The sequence below is a fragment of the Monodelphis domestica genome, chromosome 7 (assembly GCF_027887165.1).
Source record: "Monodelphis domestica isolate mMonDom1 chromosome 7, mMonDom1.pri, whole genome shotgun sequence".
Taxonomy (NCBI): Eukaryota; Metazoa; Chordata; class Mammalia; order Didelphimorphia; family Didelphidae; genus Monodelphis; species Monodelphis domestica.
The window spans coordinates 272,692,704-272,716,796 of record NC_077233.1 but is presented as its reverse complement, the minus strand read 5'-3'; the positions used below and the strand labels follow the sequence as shown (position 1 = coordinate 272,716,796).

General features: G+C 35.8%; 1 protein-coding gene across 3 annotated transcripts in view; it reads left to right on the top strand.

Annotated features, from left to right (window-relative positions):
- ERCC6L2 (ERCC excision repair 6 like 2) overlaps window positions 1-24,093 on the top strand; it is a 174,392-nt gene that overhangs the window by 107,329 nt on the left and 42,970 nt on the right. For all 3 annotated transcript variants that reach the window (XM_056806770.1, XM_016423780.2, XM_007497932.3), the window contains 3 exons: window positions 2,154-2,234; window positions 3,212-4,388; window positions 16,681-16,835. In XM_056806770.1, the coding sequence (XP_056662748.1) occupies window positions 2,154-2,234; window positions 3,212-4,388; window positions 16,681-16,835 (1,413 nt within the window). The remainder of the gene's footprint in view (window positions 1-2,153; window positions 2,235-3,211; window positions 4,389-16,680; window positions 16,836-24,093) is intronic.

Genomic DNA, 24,093 nt, shown 5'->3' with positions numbered 1-24,093 from the left:
AAATTACTTTAGGCTTCGTGTAGTAACATTCAGGCTATTTTGATACAGTGATTCCAGTTAAGGTAATTTATTTTCCACCATTTTCTGCCTTTCCCCATATTGTGTAGTCTTTCAAAGAACTGATACCTTTATCAATATGGATATGTGCTCCACCAGTAGAGAATGCAACTTGTCCATAGCTCATCCTCCTATGTGATTAATGCTCATATTCTCCCATAAATCTTCCAGAAATAGTCAATCTAGTTTACTAGAGACTTCCTATAAGCCTTTTGGCATTATCAGTGTACCAATTCAGCTCTCAATTCTTCACTCTTATTACTTGATCAGTTCACCTCCTTTTCTGGTCATACCTATGAAATACAGAAGCAAGGTAGTCACCAAGTAAGTTATTAATGGTGGTATCATAACAGCTTAACCACAAAAGTCCTACTCCTGGGCCTCATAATGACCTGAAGTTGACACCATAGATGATTAAAGATTGCCAATATAGGTGGCAGCCTCTGAAAAATCATTATTTATGATCATGTCTGGACCAAACATTTGGTTCTGAATCCTGTCTCAACTGTTTACTAGCTTTGTGACCTTAAGCAAGCCATTTAAACTCTCTTAACTTCATTTATATCTGGAAATTAAGGTGTTTGAATTAGAATAAAAATTATCAGTATATAGTATAAAACTGCTCTCCTATCTTTGTCAATCTCCAATATTAACCCCTACAATAGCTACAAGTTCTCACAGATCATCTTGTCTAACACTCTTCTTTTACGGATGAAGAAACTAAGGCCCAGAAAGGGTAAGCCAGTTACCCAAGATACTCAGATATTATGTGACAGAATTAAGGTTTGAATCCAGATCCTCTGGTTTCAAAACAGAGCTCATTCCATTCAGATAATTTGATTTCTAAAATAGGGATTATTAACCTAATGTCTGTAAATTTGTTTCTGTGTGTGTGTGTGTGTCTGTGTGTGTTTAACTTTTGGTAAATGTAGTTTAGTATAATGATTTTCCTTTGTAATTGTCTTTTGTGTATCTAAAAATATTATTCTGAAGGGATCATATCAGATCAGTAGTTCATCAGACTGCCAAAAGAGTCTTAAGATGCAAAAAAAAAAAAAAACTTTTTAAAATTCTCTTCCATGAACTTTCACATTTCTTTTTACCTTGATTCTATCTTTCCAAACCCAAAATGAATGAAGGAAGGAATAGAGTATTTATTAAATGCTTACTAAATGCAAAGTGTTGTGTACATAAATTAAGACAGTGCCTACACTAAAGGATTCACATTTTAATGAGAGATGCAACCAACATAGAAAGTTTCTATTGTATGTCAGATGAAAATTTCCTGTGGGCCTTAGATGCAGTGGCAAAGCAGAGGGTAATATTTATTCTTTGATGTCTTTGCCACTGATAAAATCATATCAGTTTCTGCTAAGCTATTTGACAGTGACAAGGACTTTGATGATAAGAATTTTCTTTTCTGGGTCATCAATAGATGTGGTTTTAATACCTACAGAAATATTTAACTAGGCTTATTGGATGATGGCTCTGGGCACTGGACTGAAAGCCTTTTGCTATTCCCAAGACTCTTGGACTCAGTTTTCCTGGCATGTGCTGCCTCTTTCCTCTTCTACCAAGTGCCCCATTGCTTCTTCTAGGGTGGCCCACCTGCCCTGTGGGCCTTCTAGAAATAATTAGGTTTACAGGTTAGCTGACCAAATGCCCCAACCTGTTCAAGTATTGTTTATAATTATTTAAGATTCTTTTAGGAATAGTAATTCACTTATATATAGACATTAAATTAAATTGTCTTCTGTGTTACATATAACAGTGTTCATTGCACATGGTTATAGAATAATATATTTCACTTGGATAATTTCATGTTGCTTATAGTGTAAGATGAAAAATATGCCAGTTTTACTAAATCTAAAGAAAAAAATTTAAATAATAAAGCTAAAATATCTTAAAAACACTATGTTTATAATGTAATTTGCAAACTGAAAAAGAATGTTGAGAAAAAAGACAAACACACTGAATTTCTCTGTCTTAACTCTGAGAATTAGCAAACCAGTTCTCTTGTTGATCTGGTTGTTTTTACTGCATAGTTTGCATAGCTTTCTCTAAGCAATTTGCATTCTCTTTTGTTGCTGTTGTAGAGAGAAGGCCAAGTGGAAGCAGGGGTCATGACAGCCACTACATGGTTGAAAGAAGGACCTCCAACACACAAATTAGAAATGGTGAGTATTCTTTGGGTTTGTGCCCTGGAATACATAAACTTTTATGGCTGGAGATTTTTCTTTTCTCTTTTCTTCTATATTTATCTGTGCCAAGAAAAATCTTTCATATTGGTGAGAAAATAAAAATACTGTTTGAGGTTCATTCCAGAAAAAGTCAAAGAAATATTATCACAAAAACTTTAGGGAAAATGTCATTAACACCAACTTTCCATTCTTGAATTTTCAACAAATATTAGAACAGCTTTGAGTAAAATACACTTATAACAAGACTTTGAATCAAATGATGAACACTAGTTTAAACTGAATTATGCTTTTTGAATCACCATCAAACCCAATAATCCATTTTTACTGAAATATGAATTGATACGGAATTAAACAAAAACAAAAAAAATCTAGTGAACCACTTCAAACCAGAAACTAACATATATTTTCTAGAAATTAAGTTAGATCATTACTGTCTCTTAACATTTCTTTTGCTTTGAGTCCAAGTAGTTATCCAATGATGGTGCTTTAATGGAAGCTTGTTAACCCCATTATTAGGACATTATGTAACAATCATAATATATCATTAACATTTATTTATGTTTTTAAGCTCTTACCTTCCATTTTGGAATCAATACTGTCTATTGGTTCCAAGGCAGAAGAGTGATAAGGGCTAGGCAATGGGGGTTAAGTTACTTGCCCAGTGTCACACAGCTGGGAAGTGTCTGAGGCCAGATTTGAACCTAGGACCTCCCATCTCTAGGCTTAGCTCTCAATCCACTGAGCTACTCAGCTGCCCCTATCATTAACATTTAAATGAAATTAAAATTCATGATGTCTCCAAATACTCTCCAAAAAGGGAATTTCTATTTGAAATTCATAGCAAATTGATTTGATATTTAGGATATCCCCTATATATTTAACTGTATATTGCCTCAACCTATGAAATACAGATATTTATAGAAGCATAATTTCTTTTTTTTTAAACATTTTAGACTGAAGATCTTGAATGTCAAGAACATAAAAAACAAGGACAATCTGATGAAGTACTGGAAAAAGAAGCATTTGATCTCTGTTGTGATTTTAGTGATGAGGAATCAATGGGAAGCTCAAGGACAAAAACTGCTAAAAACAAAATTTCTGATAAAAATAATACCGCAATTTCTCCTGGACAGCTTACTTTGCTTCAGTGTGGTTTTTCTAAATTTTTTGAGGGAAAAAGTGACTTACTTGAGGATTGTGATGGAAATGTTGATTCTAATGATGAAAGTTCAGATGATCAATCCTTGTGCCATCTAGCAGAACCAGCAGATAATAGGATGGTTGACTATCAGAAGAGTCAGAGCCCTCATAATACTTTGTTGCATCAGAAAATAACCAACAACCTAAACCAAAAAGAAAAATTTAAATATCAAAGGAGGCCAGAAACTCTAAAATACAATGTTTCTTCTGATTCTGATAGTGAAAAAGACTTAAAAAATAAAGAGGAACAGCACTTCACTTCACCTAAGACCACAGAGACAGAAGATAGTTCAGATGATAGTGATATCATCTTCCCAACACAACTTGTAACTCAAAAATTGCTTTCTTCTAAGAATTATGAACAAGTCTTTGTTGTATCTGAAGATTCCAAAGCAGAAAGCCCCTTTAAAATGACAACCAGTGTTGACCATTATTCAAGTTCCAAAAAATCTGGCTTCAGTGTAAATTATTCAACTTATAAAAAAATAGACCATCCACAGAAATCTATAAAGGAGACAAAAAATGTAAGTGATATTAGTGATGAATCCGATGATATTGACATATCCTCAGAATCAAGGATAAGAAAGAAAACAACTAGTTCTATTAAGTTTAAACCAAAAAAAGGAAGCAAAATGAAACTTCATGACAAATTAGAGGTGTACCAGTTACATTCATCAGATTTAGAAAGTGACTCTCACAGTATAAATGATTTTTCATCTTCAGGTGATGAGTCAACAGTGAGCAAAATCACTTTCTCCAAACAGAGTCATAGGCAAAATAGCAAGAAATGCAAGCTTTCTTTCTCAACAGAATCTCCTAACTATAACAAGAAAAATATCAACTTTTTACAATGGGAACCCAACGTACTTTCAAATGAAGATGGTGACATTGTTCAAGAACAGAAAGGCGAATCCATGGATAACTTTTTAGGTGATTATAAATTTGCACTGAAGATTTTATTAAAATGTTTGTTTGCATAATTAGAATTCTCATTTTAGCACTCTTCTCCAATTTCTGTGGCTTCAGTTTTCCATTCTATGCAAATGACAGAATCTCAGAATTGGAAGGGATGATCTATTTCAGTCTATACCTCAACATAATGACTTCTATAATATGCTTAGTAAGTGATCATCCAGTTTTTGCTTAAAAGACTTCTAGATAGGGAAAACTTTTCTACATACTAGGGAAACACATTATACTTTTTCGACTGTTCTCATTAGGAAATTTTTCTTACATCAGGCTTAAAGTTGTTTCTTTGCTACTTCTGCCAATTTCTTCTAATTGTGCCTTCTCAACCCAAAACTCTTAAGTCTAATATTGTTTCACACCAACTTGAAATACTTGAAAGCAGTTTAATAGTCCCTGAGTCTTCTCTTCTCCATACTGAACATAGATAGTGCTGTCAACTAATCTTTGTATGATGTAGTATCATAGTATCACAGAACTAGACCCTGAAGAGACCTCAGAAGCCATCTAGATCAACTCTCTCATATTGAACATGTGGAAACTGAGGCCCAAGGACATTAAATCATTTGCCAAAGATCATACAGGTATACAGGCTTCTGACTTCAGAGCTAGTGCTCTTTCCCTCATACTGTGTAGCCAGAAAGATTCCCTCACTGTCCTGGCCACCATCTTCTAAATGCTCTACAGTTTATAATATCTTAAAATTCAGTGCTTTAGATAAAATTCAATTCTGCAGACGATCTAGGGAGAGGTCCACAATACTTGCAGCTCTGCAGTCTTGGACATTGTCTCTTTTAATGGAGCCTAAGTTCACATTAGATTTTTTTTGTTTGGACATTGTCTCTCTTAACGGAGCCTAAGTTCACATTAGTTTTTTTGTTTTTGTTTGTTTTTATTGTTTTCATTTGCTACATTACACTGTTATTATCTATGCTTTCCTCATTTTTATTTCTCTGAAATTAATTTTTTAAACTTTATAGAACTTTCCATTAGTCTTATTAAAATTTACTTTTTATTGCATTGGCCAACCATCCTAATCTGTCAGGATCCTGACTCTATCAACCATTGTTCTATTCATCCTTCCTAGATTTAGGCCTTTCACAAATTTGATAAATATGCCATCTTTACCTTTCTTTAACCATTGATCAGCATAGTAAATAGACCCACCTCTGGTTCCTGAGTTGCTCCATGATTGAGTTTCTTCCAATTTGATATTGAACTACTCTTTAGTTCATCTGTTTAATTAGTTCCAAATATATTTTACAGCAGTTTTATTACCTTACAAGGTAGACTTTGTTGAATGCTTTTCGAAAAATCTAAATAAATTATATCTATACTATTCTCATCTGGCAGTCAAGTAATCCTGTCAAAAGAGGAAGTCAGTTTAGTTAAGCATAACGAATTCTTGAAGTTATGTTGGCTCTTTGTTACCACTGTTTCCTTTTCTAGATGTTCGCTTACCATCCCTTTAATAATGTATTAGAAATTTTTTTCTAGGTAGAAACTACACTATCTGGAGTCATTAGACTCCCTGCTCTTCCCCTTTAAAAAAAATCAAAGCATTTACCCTTCAGTCCTGTAAAACACTTGTGCTAACTTGTTTTCTGTAATCTTTCAAATACTGACTGTGGCTCAGAAATTACATCTACTAGTTCTTTGAGTGATATAAATCTTAAAGGACAGGTAAGTGCTCTCTTACACTCTCTCTTCTTACTAGATTTCAATTCCATATGTAGATTTTTGTTTTGTACATAGTAAAATGCAAGTTTGGATTTCAAATCTGCATCTCTAACCTGGAGCTCTCCAGTGTCCCATTTCTAGATGCCCTACAGACAGATACTATTTGATTTCTCATTCAATTCTCTAGCTCTATATGTCCAAAACCAAACTCATTACCCACGGCCATTTTCCAAGTTACCTAGACTCAGAACTTTAGAATCATCTTTGAACCTCTCCTCTCCTGCATCTCCCAAATCTAAGCAATTGCCAAATTTATTCTGCCTTTGAAATGTTTGCATTTAGTCTCTCCTTTCTCCTTAAAATGCCACCACTCTACTTCTTGCCGTCCTTATCCCTGTCACCTCTCCCCAGACATAATAACCTTCCAACCCATCTTTCTACCTCTGTTACCTTCTCCTTTCCAGGTCATCCTGCCAGAATACATTATTGATGTCCATGTTACTTCTTTCAAAACCCCCTAGTGATTTCTTATTGCTTACCAATTAAATTGTAAATGCTACAGTCTCTGCTACATAACAACAACTTGCCTTTCTAGCCTTATCTCATATTATTCCCTTTCATGTACTCTATAGTTCCCATTCACTGTTCTCACCTTGTCCTCCCTTGCCATCATTTCTTTGTTCCCTTAATTTGGATTGGTCTCCTTCAACATCTTACTTATTAAAATCCAACTCTGTACTTGAAGGCCCAGCTCAGATGATAACCTTTTTCACTAAGCCTTCCCTGATATCCTCAAGCAAAAACTTCTCTTTATCTTTTTTTAATATGAACTAGACAAACAGCAACAAACATAGACATTTCATTGATAGAATTTTCTGCTTTGGGTTTGCATCACTATTACCTCTTCTCCCCACACACATATGTACAAGTACACACACATCACACAGCTTTCCTCAGAAACTAGCTGACGATTTTTGTGGATTTATATGCTGCTGCTTTCTTTAAGGTATTAATTGCTTCAATTAATTTGATTTACTCTTATCTCCCAAAGCAAAAAATGTATTTCCTCCATATTTATGCTTATTTACTCAGTTTCTTTTTCTTGTCTTATTGACATAACTAGTATTTCTGGACTCTGTCAAGTAGTAATGGTGACAAGAAATATCCTTGCTATTTTCCTGATCATACTGATCATAAGTGAAATGGCTCCAATATTTCTCCTAAATATATAATGCTTATTTATGATTTTAAGTAGACACTAGTGGACATATTTAGGCTAGTTAGTGCTGTTTGGAATGGAAAGATACATTTTAATATGTTTTTAAATTATGATTAACATAAATGAGTATTTTATTTTGTCAAAAATGTTTTCAACATCTATATAATCTTTCCATTTTTTTATTTGCTATTAATCATGTCTCTTCTGTTTATAATTTTCTTGATATTGAAGCAGTCCTCCATTCCTGGTATAAATCCTCCCTTCTGTTAGATTTAAATGGTTGATGGTTGAGGTCTTAAACTGTAGTGATTAAAAATAGTGGAAGATATAAATTGTGATAGATATAAGAGAGGGTGAGTAAATTTGACCGCAGAAAATATGTTTCACTACAGTATCTTGGTTTTTAAATCAAATATAAGGTGGTTGGCAGGGAAATATTTCCAATTATTTAAATATCCAAGTCAACTGGGTTTTATAGAGATTTTAACTAATACAAATGTGGAATTAAAGAAAAGAGAGAAAGAGAGAAAAAGGAAATAAGTATGAAGGGCCTTAAGCCAACATGGCCTCGACCTGAGTCTTAAGAGAGAGAGATCAGTCAATCAGTCTTTTAACACTCACCACAAGGTCTGCCTAAGCAAGAATTCTAGTGACACCAGGCCAGCATCATCTCAGCTGCTTTCACCAGCTCCCTCCTCCATCTGAATGTTTCAGAATCAGTCCTTCCTCAATCTGAATGTTTCAGAATGACTCCCTCAATCTGAATGTTTCAGAATGACCTCCAGCTCTTCTCTGAGCTATTATTTTTAAGGGCAAAATCTCCTATGTCACCTCCCCTAAGTTCTTCCATCTACCAATCACTGTAGATGTTTTCCAAAAGACAGCCCATTTTGAATTCACAGCTGAGTACATTAATCTCTTTAGTAAGTCAGAAAAAAAAAATGCTTCTGTGTCAACTAATTTCATTAAGAAAAAACCTCTGAGTAAGTTTTCACCTTTTAAGTCTAAGTAGTTTACAACTTGCCCAACCTTTATAGGCACCTAGCATCCCATTGTATCAATTCCAAAAATAGGCATGGCTCAAAGAACTCCTTTCCTTTATAAGTATGGTTTTCAAGTACTTTCATTGTTTAGCAAGGAGTTTTCTGCCCTAAAGCAGTCTTAAGTACAGGTGGAATCGAGGTCCTCCCATAGCAAGGAGTTTTCTCCCCTAAAGCAGTCTTAAGTAGGGGTGGAGTAGGGATACTCCCATAGCAAGGGGTTTTTACATTCAAGTAGAGTTCTCACTATCTGGTAGGGAATTATTTCAAGTAGGGAATTGGAGGATTCCTCAGTGTGGAATAAATTTTTAACATTCATAAGTCTGTGAAATTTTAAGGTTTACACTTCTCATACTGTATACTGTAGCTTCTTTGCTATGTAATCTCAGAATAGATTGACTAATAACAGAAAATGAAGGACAGATTTTCTGTTAGCGAATTTTAGAGATAAAATCAAAATTTTTTTTTTACTTTGTGCTAACTCATCATAGAAAGAATGACCCTTGATCAAGGGTTCTTAAGCTGGGGTCCATGAACTTGTTTTCAAAACATTTTTAAAGAATATTATAATTAGTTTCCTTTGTATTCTATGTAGTTAATTTTATGCATTTAAAAACATTCTAAGAAGGGGTCTGTAAGTTTTACCAGATTGTCAGAAGACTCTATGACACTAAAAAAAGTTAAGAATCTCTCTCTTAAGAGATCTTTCTGGCCTCAGACACTTCCCAGCCGTGTGACCCTGTGCAAATCACTTGAGCCCCATTGCCTAGCCCTTACCACTCTTCTGCCTTGGAGCTAGTACCCAGTATTGTCTCCAAGATGGAAGGTAAGGGTTTTTAAAAAAAAGAGAGAGCAAGAGATCTTTCTAGTTATTCTCTTTGTGTTCACTTGCAAAGTCATTTAAAATATATTTAACTATATTATTTAAACAAATGCATGGTACATAGTAGGTACTTAAAAAATACCTCTTGATTTATTTACTAAATACAAATCCTTTGAGGCCAGGAAATCTATGGAAGTAATGCATTTGAGAAGTACAAGTAGTTAGGAAATCCTATTCTGATCTTGGATGAGTGAACTAGAACAAATCATTTGACCTCTGTAAAAATTAAATTAGTTTCTAGTAATAAAAAGTTACATTTTGTGAGGTTTATTAAAGATTATTAGAAATCAAGGATACAAAATAATAAACCATGTGCCTCGGGCTGATTAGGCCATTCACAGCCTACTTACTACATGTTGCAATGTCCGAGTAGAGGAAGAAGAGCTCTTGGGAGGCAGAGAGCCCATTAAATACTAAATTGTGATCTTGCCCAGGTGGAGACTCAGGTGAGATTACAGGGAATTCTGGGAAGTACCAAGAACTTCTGGGGATTGAAGTCTGGGGTTCAAATCTCCATTTGTACATATCTCCCTGTGATCATATTGGAAAACCAGTTTCCCCAAAAGGATCATGAAAACATAATCAACTTAAAGGTTGCAATAATTTGTGGGTAAAAGGAAAAGAGAACAAAACCAATGATTGCTAGGCACATTGACAAAAAGCCAGTTAGGGGGCAGTCCCTTTTGGCATAAGAGTATACATACAAATAAATGTTCAATCAACCACACCCAAAGTTCATTCTTGATCTTCTCGTGCACAGCTTGTGGTGTGTGGAGGCATCTTCATGGTGTCTTCTCCAAACAGTTCAGTTTCTGGATTCAGAGAGGTAGCATGTTTCTTAATCTAAATTACTTCTCAAAAGAAATTTAAACTTTGTGATTTAAAATAATAATAATTTTTACATTTTTACATACCCCCCTGAAGAGGGTGATTGAAAAACAAAGGGATCACTTAGGGATGCATGACTGAGTTATGAGTTATGTGAATCAATTGGTAAGAGAAATAAAAAACATTAAAAAAAACAAATAAGAAAAGATAATTTCTGAATGAAATACAGACTATCAAAGTCTTATGTGTAAAAATTCCAAGTAAAGGAAAAATAAATCTATAACAGGTCCTTGAATTAAATTAATTAATTAATTAGTGTTTAATTTAATTAATTAAATGATTTAAGCAATTAAGCATTTACCCAGTCAGTAGCCAGGACTACAGAAAGTTGCCACTCTGTGAAAGACAGAAAATGGACTAGATTATAGGAGCCAGGTAGGAGCCAAATTTGAGATACTTGTCTGTAAGTATTTTCAAGAAGAATGTGGATACAAGGAAGGCCTACATCTTAACGTATGTTAAGCGTCACAACCTCGAGTCTTCACACTAGGTTCAAGTCCTTTGTATTGGCTTAGAAGTGCAGCAGTCCTTCCTGGATTGATTTCTCTTTTTTTTTTTTGGCCTGTGTGCTCTTGTGGTACAATTCAGGTTTAGCTTTGTACATCTTTGGCCCTGTGCAATGGCTCTTTTGTATATGTTGTCCTGGAATCAGACAGAATCATTAAGCAAAGTTCCATAATTTTTTTTAAACAATTAATGGCATCATTTTTACAGTCTCAAGCTTTTGGAGCATGCATTGGCATTATAGCAAATGTATTTTAAACTTATATTACTGCAAAATCAAAAAGTTAAAGAAAATCTTAATATTGGTGACGTGATTCAAATATAAAAGGAGAGAAAAAATAAAAAACTGAAATAGTATATTGCACATGCAAGCAAAATATAATAATAAAAGAGTTTTTAAATTCAAAAATATAGCTTATAATCATTGACACACTGTGTCAGCTAAGGAAATATAAAATACAAGGCTTTCTCACCAAAAATGAGATCCATTTCCTCTTCATACCTGGCCATCATCCACTGTGAGTACAAGCAAATGAATTTCACAAGGTAACATTAGTACAAATATGTAGGTATCAATATCCCCAAAATTCTCAATAGCCCAATTAATTACAATAGCAAACAAAAACCACTATCATTTTTTACATGAGTCATGGTGTATGGCATTTAAAGAAAATGGATATTTGTCACAAGTTTTACAAACATAGCAAATCTTTCAACCTTGGTAAACATATTTTTAAACAAAGTAAAACTTATTTGGGTCTAGAACATCATCAAAAAATCTAGATATCATTTAAAAAATGCGGCAGAGGAATCTAGGGGGAAAAAAAAACCAAACCTCTGTACTGTTGATGTTGGGTAAGAGTTATAAATGAATTTATAAATGAAGAATTATAAATGAGAGATGCTCCTCTTTTGGGAGTCATCCAGGGTTAGGGGTACCATGCCCTGGGATTAACTTCCCAGCTCCTTTGGTATGAGACTGTGATGTCCCATCCATTCACATTTTTATAAATGTTGGAGGTGGGGATTATAATTGTATTTCACTTCAGCTACTAAAATGGACCTTATCTCATGTTAGAAACAGGCAAAATGGCCAGCGTTGTTGGGAAAAAAATACTAAAATCATGTCTAAAAGACCCCTTAAAATCAATTTGAGATATTTAGCTAAAACTTATTAAATTTTCCAAAGGTTGTTATACAATTGTAACCAGTTTCTTATGAAGTCTATCCATCCTTTAGGTGACAATTTACAAATTCAAAAATAGAAAAAGTTGTGTTTATATGGGCGTATTCAATAATATTTGTTCAGTGTAGTTATAGGGGAAAAACAACAGAATATAACTGTAGTTAAAATCCAGTACATTAAAATGGTTCAGTGTAACAGAATAGTATCCAATGCATTAATATATGAACTTTAAACCAACAAAATTAAATCTTAAAACAATCAGCAAAATGCAATAAAATACAGAGATTTTTATAAAACATTAGAGTCTGAAAAGTCTTAAAAATATAACCTCCAGTCTCTTTAAAGTTCCTTGGTTTTTATCTACTTAGATGCCTATTGTCAGAAGGCAGAATATTGGTAAGGGGTAGGCAATGGGGTTCAAGTGACTTGTCCAGGGTCACACAGCTAGGAAGTGTCTGAGGCCAGATTTTAACCCAGGACCTCCCATCTCTAGGCCTGGCTCTCAATACACTGAGCCACTGAGCTGCTCCCCCATAGTGAGGGTGGGTCTTTGGAATCTCAAATTGGGCCAAAGAGTTGCAGGGAGCTGAATTTCTCCCCTGAATCTCAGGTGAGATAAGTAAAAGGATCAGTGCACTCAAAAGATATTCCTTAAAATACGCCATGCTTGTAATCAACTTGCTGTTTAGAAAAGTTTATTCCTTCTCCTTGTTGTCCCCCCCCCTCCCAGTGGTCCCTCTAGCCTAAGGAAGAACACCCCTGTTTTTACCAGCTGGTGTTTGATTCAGAAGACACAAGAGCAGCTACCAGCAGCCTGGGCCCTGAGGCTGGGCCTGGGGCAATGAGGGATATGGCTTGGAGGCCAGAGTTGCTGGGGCAGGGACTAGAGTCGGGTGGGTTGGGACCAGGACAGTGATCTGGCTCCAGCCGTTCTGGATTGCTGGAGCGCAGAAACAGGTAGCAGGAGCCAGGCAACAGGAGCAAGCTGAGTCAAGAGGCTTTGCTGAAAAGCCGTGGAGAAATGTGGCTTAGAAAAATATTATCTAGGCTATCTTTGAAAAAAATTTTTTTTTGAGAAGGTCTCATCTAATCCAGTGGTTGCCAAAACTGTAAAAATTAAATTAGTTTCTGGTTATAAAAAGTTATATTTTGTGAGGTTTATTAAAGATTATTAGAAATCAAGGATACAAAATAATAAACCATATGCCTAGGGGTGATTAGCCCATTCACAGCCTTCTTACTACATGTGGCAATGTCCAAGTAGAGGAAGAAGAGCTCTTGGGAGGCAGAGAGCCTGTTAAATACTAAATTGTGATCTCGCCCAGGTGGAGACTCAGGTGAGATTATAGGGAAATCTGGGAAGTACCAAAGACTTCTGGGGATTGAAGTCTGAGGCTCAAATCTCCATTTTTACACCTCATTGGCCCTCAGTTTTCTCACTTATAGAATGGAGAATTGGACTGGATGATATATAAGGTTCTCTTCAACTTTCATACTGCTAAGTCATGTGCCATATTTGCTTTTATTTTTTGTTCCTTCACCAAAGCATAGCATTGTGCTTTATATATTGTAAGTACTTAGTATATTTTTGAAGACTTGTTTCAGTTCAGAGAACTAAAAAATATGCGTTAGTGTTGAACTAAGTTTGAAATATATCTTTGAGTTTTATAATGCAATTCTATTTTATATTTTTGGAATTATATAATTTCAAAGTAGTAAACAAAAGTTATGATGATAGCTATGTTGTTTGATTTTCACCTTACCTTCAATGCAGTTTACATGAAATTTTTCTCTTGCACCTAGGGAAATATATTTGGTTTTCATCAAGCATTTATTAAGCACCCCGTTCAAGGCACTGTGTTAAGTGCTGGATATACAACATGCAAGCAGCTACATAGATGTACCAGCAAGACAGATAGATATACATATATATATATATATATATATATATACATATATATATATATATATATATACACATACATATGCTAAATAAATTTGATTTCATCAACAGAGGGCAGGCACCAATATTATAGATGATCAAGAATGACTTCTTTAGCCAGGACTTGAAAAAAGCCAGGATTTCCAGAAAGAGAACACGAGAGAGAGAATTCCAGGGATGAGACATAGCCACTGAAAATGTTCATTCAAGAGATGAAGTATCGTCTGTTTGAAAAGCAAGCATACTGGTGTCACTGAATCACAGAGTTCATGGAAAGGAATAAGATGAAAGAAAACTAGAAAGGTAGGAAGGTCTTTAAAAGCCAAACAGAGGATTTTATATCTGATTCTGGGGGTGAGAGGGAGAAGTTGGTGTATATTGAATGTGGGGAGGTGGTGATAAGGTCAGACCTTAACTGAAAGGTCATCACTTAGCCAGCAGTATGGAGGATGGTAAGGAGTAGAGAGAGACTTGAGGGAAGGAAGCCAACTTACAGGCTATTGCAGTAGCCTAGAAGAGCACCTACTGATGAATTTATGCTAGAGGAAGTTTGAGGGCAAAACATTTTTTGAGGTGCTTGTAATTCAAGCCATTTTAGATATCATGTGAATAGATATCATAATCTACTGGATAAAATGGCTCTATGGCCATAAGCCAAGTCTCATTTAGCTTCTTAGGATCCTAGGCAGCTTTCTAAACCTATGAATACTAAGAGGTCATTGATCTGTGAGGGTGGAAGAAATGTCCACATCTGGAGTTTCCCATACTATTGGAATTATAAATTGGGAACAAAAATTTTTAAAGTATCATGGATATTTAACATAGTTGTTCAATTTTTTAGAACCATGCTGCTGAATAAGACTGTGCATGCATGCTATGATGTTATATAATGACAAAGTTCCCTAATTGGAAAGATGCACCATTTACCTTTGAAATTTTATATTTTTTTTCTTTCATATCAAAAAAGATAATTTTTACTTCTGTTTATCTTTCTGGATATTAAAATTGGTCAAATTTTTATACCAGCAAATATGTTTTGAGAATTCCATTGGTATTTTGTGGCTAAATTTTTTAGCATGGTGATTGGAAAATGTAGGGGAGATTATTAGTTACAGTTTTATTTATTTCTCTACAACATTTCATAGTTTTATATGATTGGCAGACACTGCATGAGAGAGGGAAAGGTCTAACACTGAAATAGTATAGTGTTGTAGGTCAGGATAGTGGGTTTACTGCCAGAGTTAATGGAGAGAGCTTTCATAGATCTTGGCTCTCTTCCTATCATTTAAGTATATAATTTAAAAATAAATTGTAGGTGTCTGAAAGCAAAGCAATAAAGAACTTAGCCATTTTTAAACTTCAGATTTTTTTTTTATTTCCAAAAACATTACTGATCTTGACATTTTCTGGGCATGGGTACAAAATAGATAAATGCAAATAATAAAGCTGAATAAATTAAATCAGGCAAAACTCCTTTAACCATAAAGTCCAGGCTCCTGTCACTGTCACTATGTCAAGAACATGCTAAAGGAAACAGATGAGGCCAAAACTGTTCTTTAAAGGAAGTTCATTCCTTCTATCATGAATCCTCTGTTGGCCAAAATGAGCCCAGTAAGATTGAACTGGAAACAACCAGTACAACCATGATGAAAGGGAAAGGTTAGACCTAAACAATTTAAAATCTTTCTGTTTTCAAGAAAGAAAGAAAAATTTCAAACATCTAGTTAGCATTAGAATTGTGATTTCTAAGTAATGGCCTAATTGTTTCATCAGGGAATCAGCAGTAAAATAAAAATAATAGATTTATTGATACAACATTAGCTTTTGGGTTTTTTTTCCATTGTATTTCATTTATTTATTTAGAATTTTTTTTCCATGGTTACATGATTCATTTTCTCTTCCCTCTCCCCCTCCTGGATCTGACAAGCAATTCCACTGGGTTTTATATGTATCATTGTTCAAAACCCATTTCCATGTTATTCATATTGGCAATAGAGTGATCTTTTAGCATTAGAACCCTAATTATATCCCTAGAGAACTATATGATCAATCATATGTTTTTCTTCTGCGTTTCTGCTCCCACAGTTCTTTCTCTGGATGTAGATAGCATTCTTATAAGTTCCTCTCAATTGTCCTGGGTCATTGCATTGCTGCTAGCAAAAAAAGTCTTTTACATTCGATTGTGCCACAGTGTATCGGTCTCTGTACAATGTTCTCCTGGTTCTGCTCCTCTCACTCAGCATCACTTCCTAGAGGTTGTTCCAGTTCACATGGAATTCCTCCAGTTCATTATTCCCTTCAGCACAATAGTATTCCATCACTATTAGATACCACAGACACCCTCACATTTTCCAATTTTTTGCCACCACAAAGAGCATGGTTATAAATATTTTTCTATAATATTTTCCCTTATTATCTCTCTGGGGTACAAACCAAGCAGTGGTATGGCTGGATCAAAGCATAGGCAGTCTTTTAAAGCCCTTTGCACAAAATTCCAAATTGACTTCCAGAATGGTTGAACCAATTCACAACTCCACCAGCAGTGTATTAGTATTTTGTTGTTTTTTTTTAAGTGCACATAGTATAGCCTTCTCTTTTTTCTTTCATGTTTTAGATTATCCTATCACTTATTCCCAAAATTCATTTTCTCCTATGTTGTCTTATTGAAATTCTCTCCCTTAAAGACCCGCTTACATACATGTTTCTTTCATGAAAATTTCTTGGTTCATCTTTCTTTCTACTCTTCCCTTCCCCCAGAATAAAAATCTCCCTCTCCTTTTGCAAAATTTTCATAAAACTTCACATCATCTTCCCCTTTTCCTTCTACTCAACCATGTGTCATATTTATTATCATATGTATCTAATCATCTAAATAAATTATAACACATTTAATGGGCATCTTTTATTTTCTCAGATGGTGTTCAAGAAGTGGCTTATATCCATTCCAACCAGAATGTGATTGGATCAAGCAAAGCAGAAAATCATATGAGCCGATGGGCCACACGTGATGTGTTTGAATTGAAGCAATTTTCCCAGCTCCCTGCTAACATAGCAATATGCAGCCCTAAGGTAAAGGAGACAAATAACATCTTTAAACCACAATGTAAATGCCTTTCATTATTGTTCAAATGGAGTTAATAATAGGAATGAAAAGAGTTGAAAATGCCATCTAGAATCAGGTTTCTGAACCCAAACCATACTACTTCTCAGATAAAGCATCTAAATTCAATTTCCACTTCCACATATAGCACCTAGCATTTCAAGTCAAACAGATCTTATTAGCAGAGCCATAACTAGGCTAGGAGAGGGTAGCTTGGGCATGGCCACCCCCCTTTTTTTAAATTTAGAATATTTTTCCATGGTTACAAGATTCATGATTCCCCTCCCCCAACATCCCCTCCTTTTCTTCCCCCCGCCTCCAGGAGCTGACAAGCAGTTCCACTGGGTTATACATGTCATTGTTCAAAACCTATTTCCATGTTTTTCATATTTGCAATACTGATCCTTCAACATCAAAACCCTAATCATATCCCCATTGAACTATGTGATCTATCATGTTTTTCTTCTGCATTTTAGTTCCCACAGTTCTTTCTCTGGCTGTGGATAGCGTTCTTTCTCATAAGTTCCTCTGGATTGTCCTGGATCATTGCATTACTTCTAGTAGAAAAGTATTATATTTGTTTGTGCCATAGTCAGTCTCTGTGTACAATGTTCTCCTGGTTTTGCTCCTTTTGCTCTGCATCAATTCTTGGAGGTCTTTCCAGTTCACATGGAATTCCTCCAGTTCATTATCCCTTTAGCACAATAGAATTTCATCACCACCAGATACCACAATTTGTTCAGCCATTCCCCAATCGAGGGACACCCCCATTTTCCAATTTTTTGCCACCACAAAGTGTGAGGCTATAAATATTTTTGTATAAATCTTTTTCCTTATTATCTCTTTGGACGGTCAGCCCTTTAGCCAGGGAATGGGAGAGCAAGGATACTCCAGGTCACTGGCAGTTTGTTGGTCTGATCTTTCCATCAGACCACATTCCAGTGTGGTCATAGGCAGAAGAGAAGGGCAACACCACTCCCAGCTAGCCTAGAGTGGAGTGGCAGGTGAGCTTGTGATTTCCAGGACTACTTTATATGCATGGGGAGGATGCACTTCAGAACCCCGGGCAGTTCTTGTAAAGTATATATGTGGGGACACCATATTCTGACTGAAGAACATCTTAGCATAGTTCCTAAGAAATGGTAGGACAAGTATTGGTCTGGAAAATAGTCCCCCAAATGTTCTTCCATAACTGAATTTTCCCCAGGTACCAGAACTCCTACTTGGGATTCTATTTATATCAGATAGTAGGCACCAAGAGCCAGAGAGAAGGAAGAACATAGGAATAGAGGAATTAGGACTCCAAAGGATGAATAACAGAAATATGTAGTACTTTAATGGATTGTAAGAGAAAAGAAGCTTTGATTGTAAATGAGAAAAAAGTAAAAATTATATATCCATACAACATGCTACTGGTCAGTGGTTGGAAAACAATCATTTAAAAAATTATTAAATTTTAAAGAAATTACTTCTACTAAATTAATATTTTTTCATGAGCATATTTTTTTTAAATTCTGTAGATAATTTTAAGTTCAATTTAACAATGCCCAAACATACAAAATGAAGTGGATGGCTCAGTTAATATTTTTGGATTATTTAGCTCACAAGACACTTTTCCCAGAACTTTCTATTTGCAATGGAATGTGTACTTGGTTTCCCTTAGGAATCTCATCTAACTTAAATGAATAGAAATTCATCTTACCTTCAATTAATTGCATTACCTTGCTTTCTAAGCACTAGATTTGCTTTTTTTCCTTTAAAACAGCTTTGTGATACTAAATACATTTTCTTAGGATCATTTATGTAATTTCTTTTAATAAGACAGTGTTTGAACAAAATACTTCTTAATTATATGTGGTAATGAAAGGAGTAAAATTAAATATGTTATATACTGTCATTCTCAATTTACATTTAAGAGAAAAGGGCACAATATAATAAAATTGCTTTGAGTTAGACTTGTTGCTAGGAATACAGCAAAGAACCCCCAAATTTTAGGGCCATCTCTAGTACTCCAAAGTAGCTTTCCCAGAATTGACTAACATGTTTGAATGACCATCTCTAGAAACTTAACTGAGAAGGTATAAGAAGTAAACCAAAGGCAGGCATAAGAATTCTAAAATTGCATTTAATTAGGGAAGCATATTATTTTTTAATTAAGAAATTACTTAAATGGGCTTTTTTAAAATTGCACTATTCTTTAGGCAAACAAATCTATTTTTCTCCCAAATTAGTCAACAAGTATTTATTTTGTACCTGCTATGCTGAATCCTATGATACCAAGAAGTGTGACAGAAACCTGATAAGACTAAGAAACAGCCTAACAAGATCTCACACAGCTCCTATGACACCCTGGGTCTGGACATTGACTCTGCTGTGACAAAGACCAGGGGTCACAAATCTGAACCTCTCAGAGACCAGGCCATTAAGCCTGAGTCTCTCAACTTTGGAGGGAAGGAAAGGGAGATTTTAGACAGACAGGGACTTCCTTTCCCTTCTTTCCTATAGATCCTAACCTTCAGACAACTTTCTTATTTTACCTTGTAATATTTATTGAGAAAGGAAATGGAGGATTGGAAAACAGGGGGATAAAGGGAGGTTTATATGGGCTATGGAGGAGTTTAAGGGGAGAGAGGGAATATCTCTCAGTGAAGCAAAGGAGGGAGATGCCCGCTGCTGAGAGGAAGCAGCAGGGGTCCGATGAGGACTGTTTCTCGTTGAATGACTGAACTGAAGTTCAGCTCCCTCTATGACCAGAAATGATAGTCCACTTATCTGACTGCGAATTCAAATAATATAAAGTTTAATAACCAGTTGGGATGGGAGTTTTTTTCTCAGCTTCAGAGTTGAGGCCAGGCCCCGAGGCTGGCGGAGGGTTCTCCCACTCCCATCTACTCTATATCAGTCCTGCTTTGTCTAATTCAGAATCTTAGCAGTAGACAGAAGACAAACAAGAACAGTTCTAACTTTCAGAAGCCTGTGTCTTGATGGAAACAATTGCACAACAATCTGATTGTTCTCTCTGCCTCCTCTCTCTCCTTGATCCCGCCTCCACTTGGCTGACAAAATGATTTTTTGACCATATTACTCCCTGATCAATAAGTTCTAGTGCAAAGGTTCCTTAAAAAAAAAAAAAGAAGAAGAAGCCTGTGTCTTCAGGCTGAACTAAGAAGAGCATGCCATTCCAGACTGGGCTGAATGGGCTCCTCCCTCCTCCAACACCAGGAAGCAAGTTCAAACCGGCAGGAAGGAAGTGCTAGTCACAAGACCCAACTGCCACTCCCAGTTGCCCCTTCCCCCATTAACTGTCATTCTTGTTTCCTTTCCACAACCCCTAATCACAGTTGTTAGAATAAAGTTGTCAGTTATCCTAAATTGATTTCTTTGTCATAGTGGAAGCAGGAGAGAGCTGATTTCTCTCTCTTTCCCCAAGGGAAAAGGTTCATCTATTAAATCAGTTATTAGAGGATAGTAAAGGCAGGGTTAGTGAGGAGACATATTTGAAGAAGACTGAAGAGGGGAATCCATCTCACCCTCCTACCTTCTGGGTATATATCATCAACTCTTTCTCCATTATACCCAAACCAACCCTCCAATATAAATGGCACCCCAGGAAAAAAGATCCACCATTGCCAACTGTCACAAACTGAAAGTTGAAATTCAAAGGGGAAGATAACCATCTTAAGGGGCAGTAAAAGAACACACAGTATATAGGATCAGACATCTTAATTCCTATAAAGAACAAACCCAGAAGTCTTGCCAGCAGACCTTTTCAGCTGTTAACTGTCAACAGCTAGAGCCCTTGAGCAGAGTAGCCATTGTCAAGAAACATCTATAAGGCAATAAGCACTTAGTATCTGACATCTTGTTAACTAAGTGAGGCAATACAAGTGGGGAAAACAGAAGGGATTATATGGAAAGGATGTTGCAGTTACTATTCTGGGCAACTTTAATGGGGGTTTTGATGATTTACTGGGGTTATTGTGTGATATACAATACAATATCAGGAATGACTGAGAATACTATAGGTACTGTGGTGAACATGACAATCTCTTAGACCCAGATACCTTTTGAGATGTCCTTTCTCTGCAACACTCCCTCAAATATATGTAGTTTTCATGGCAGTGGCATTAGGCATTGAATTACATCAAGGTTGGAGCTAATATCATGCAGAAGAAAGCTATTAATACACTGGTTCTTAAAATAGGATGGAGGCATTATTTGAACACATTCCCATTCTAACTGAAATTTGTCAGAAATATATGATAAAAAAAAAAACAAGAGAACATGGGAAAGGGAAAGGACATGGTGACTAAGGAAGTGACTAAAGAAGATATGACTGGAAACACTGACATGGACAAGGACTCTAAGAAAACCAAGGCACAACTAAAACACAAGGCAATACTGCACTTTGAACGCACATAAGATCATACCTCTCCGAGCTGTGGCAAAGCTGACTGATAACTCTGGCATTTTACTTGCAAAGATCCACAAGTCGTTTATCACCCAAGATTTGACTCACTGCGTAAGAGAATGCCAAAATTCATTTCTGAACCCAACCGAGCTTTAAAAGAACTGAAAAGAGCTTTCAGATTGTATGAGCCAGATTTGGGAGGTGTTGAGATCTTGTTGGGGGGAGCTTTTTACCCCTCCAAGAACACAAGAATTTCATTGCTAGGACCAGACAAGATTCCTCTCTTACCAGCTGGCCAGAATCCTACAAAGACTGATTTTGCTAATTCCCTGAGAATGAGTTATATAAAGAAATGCTGTGAAGACTTGTTGCAGGTGATTAAACAACTGTCCAAATGACCTAATGCCTGGGAGAAGTTTGACAGGTTGCAACAAGAAAAAAGGAACATTCTTCAAATTTTATTGAATGATTATTAGAAAATATCTAGTGATTAATGGGCTTTAATCCTGACTTACAGGGGTCTTTGGCACATGTCAGGAGGCAATTTTTACAGGGTTATGATGAACAGTTGAAGGACTTCTTTAAGAATTATTTCCCTAAATATGATTCCATTTCCCTAAACAAACTAAGGGAGATGGCCACATATCTGTATGAGAGCCAATTGGAGCAGAAAAGGAAAAAAGATGAGCTAAAAAAGAAATTGCAGGACACCACTAAAACACTCAAATAAAAAGAAATAGAGGAGGTGAAGAACCTAGCCACAATAAAAACTTTTAATAAGCTGATCCCACAATACCAGCAAAGGGGACAGAGGGACACTAGGAGATATTTTCTCTGCTCGAGAATAGGTCATATAGTGAGAAACTGCCCACAAAAACAAAAATATGAACAAGCGCAAAACAAAGGAGGGAGATACTAGAATACCTACTCACAGGGCAGAGTATATACTAACAGATCCTATAAAAGGCAACAGACCAATGAGAAAGTGTGTTGTAGCCACTGTAGGCTTAGAGAAGAAGAGACACCAGATATAAAATATATGCAAAATGCAATTTCCCAAGGAGCTAAACCTCATTACTTTGAGGTAGTATCGAAGGGCAGTTACACAACATGAAGCCATGTTATTGCTACAATTAACACATGAAGAGGAAAACAATGGGACAACTTGGGAGGAACCTCAAAGAAGAAACTTAAAAAGAAAACTAAAGAATGGAGAAAAGAGGATGGAAAAGAGAGGGAGAAATATTCAATGGTGGGAGGGGAGGACTATACATGAAGCAAAGTATGGGAAACAACATAAGGGCAAAGCAGAGGCCTATAATTGAAATGCAAGAAGTGAGAAATAGTATTGCAGAAATAAAACATAACATTTTTGATTCACAAAGGGACATATAAAACTGCATGGATTAAAGCAAGGAACAAATCAGATCACATTTGGAGAACTTTCTAGCATGCAGAATGGTTCTGGGGATTACAAAATCAAATAGGGATAACAAATCCTTAAAACAGCAGCATAAATAATTCATACAAAGAAAAAACATCATAATTTTCCAGACCCACTCTGACAAGGCAACAGGAATGAACTATTGCAAGCAAATTGAAAGTTGAAACACAGAAAAAAGTTGATACATTCAAACTTCAAGCAGAGAGAGGAAAAATCAATGAGAGAAAAGCTGGTTTAAACACAAATGCAAAAGAATTTTACCCAAGAGGTCACATAAAAAACCTTATTCCACTAAAAGATAGCAGATCTGGGGAAGGGTTTAGCACATTTGAATACGAAATCATTGAAGACATGCTATTCCCTAAATGAGATGCTGAAAAACAAGCTAAGGGAAGGGGTATAATGGAGCAAGAAATGGCCTTAACTGAGAAACATTATTCAGGCAGTTCTAAGATAGAGAACATTCTAAAGGCAGACCCTCTCTCTGACCTTTCTATGGGCTATCACCTAGGAGCTATCCAAGGTCCTGAAAAGCATTCATCTATCATTGACTTAACCAGATATGGGAAGAATGACAGGGGAAGGAAGGATTATATTTTAACACATCAGAAACCTCAAACATCGACTACATACACAAATTCACAACAAACCATGGAGCAAGAAGGTGCAAAGAATAATGGGAAGCTTGTGCATTTAAACAACCTGATAGCAAATTCACAAGAAGAGGCTAAAGGATATGGAAGAAACAGTGAAGATACACAATATAACAGATCCACAGGACGACATGGATATACAAAAACCAGATTTACCAATACATAACACAGAGTCACAACATACTACTGAGCAACAGAGAATAATAGATTTGGGGAATATAGACATCACCTAACAAGAATAAGAACAAGACACAGATCACACAGAACCAATAGGTACAATAATATTTGACTCAGACTGTGATGAAAACCAAGAACCTCACAATTACATCAAACTGCGATCAAGATCACAAAGATTTAAAAGAGTGGGAAACAGATTGGCATAGTGAATCCCTGGATTCAGAACAAATGATCTTTTCTGAAGAGTTAAACCAAAACAGAGAAGACACAATATCAGTAGAGGAAATGTTGCATGCATTAGGAGTCAACTTTATGAGAAGTACAAGGTTAGGGAAAGTGCCAATGGACTAGGAGTAACTGACACTGTATTACAGAATTATTATAGAGAACAAACTGAAGAAGATATATAAAATGTAATGCTACTATCACATCTTCCTTTCTCCAACTTTGAGCCTCCCACGAACCAAGATACAGTACCTATTGAGGACACTTGGTACCATGACTGGTACAAGTTCCATAGGGTAGCAGACAATAAGAAAGTT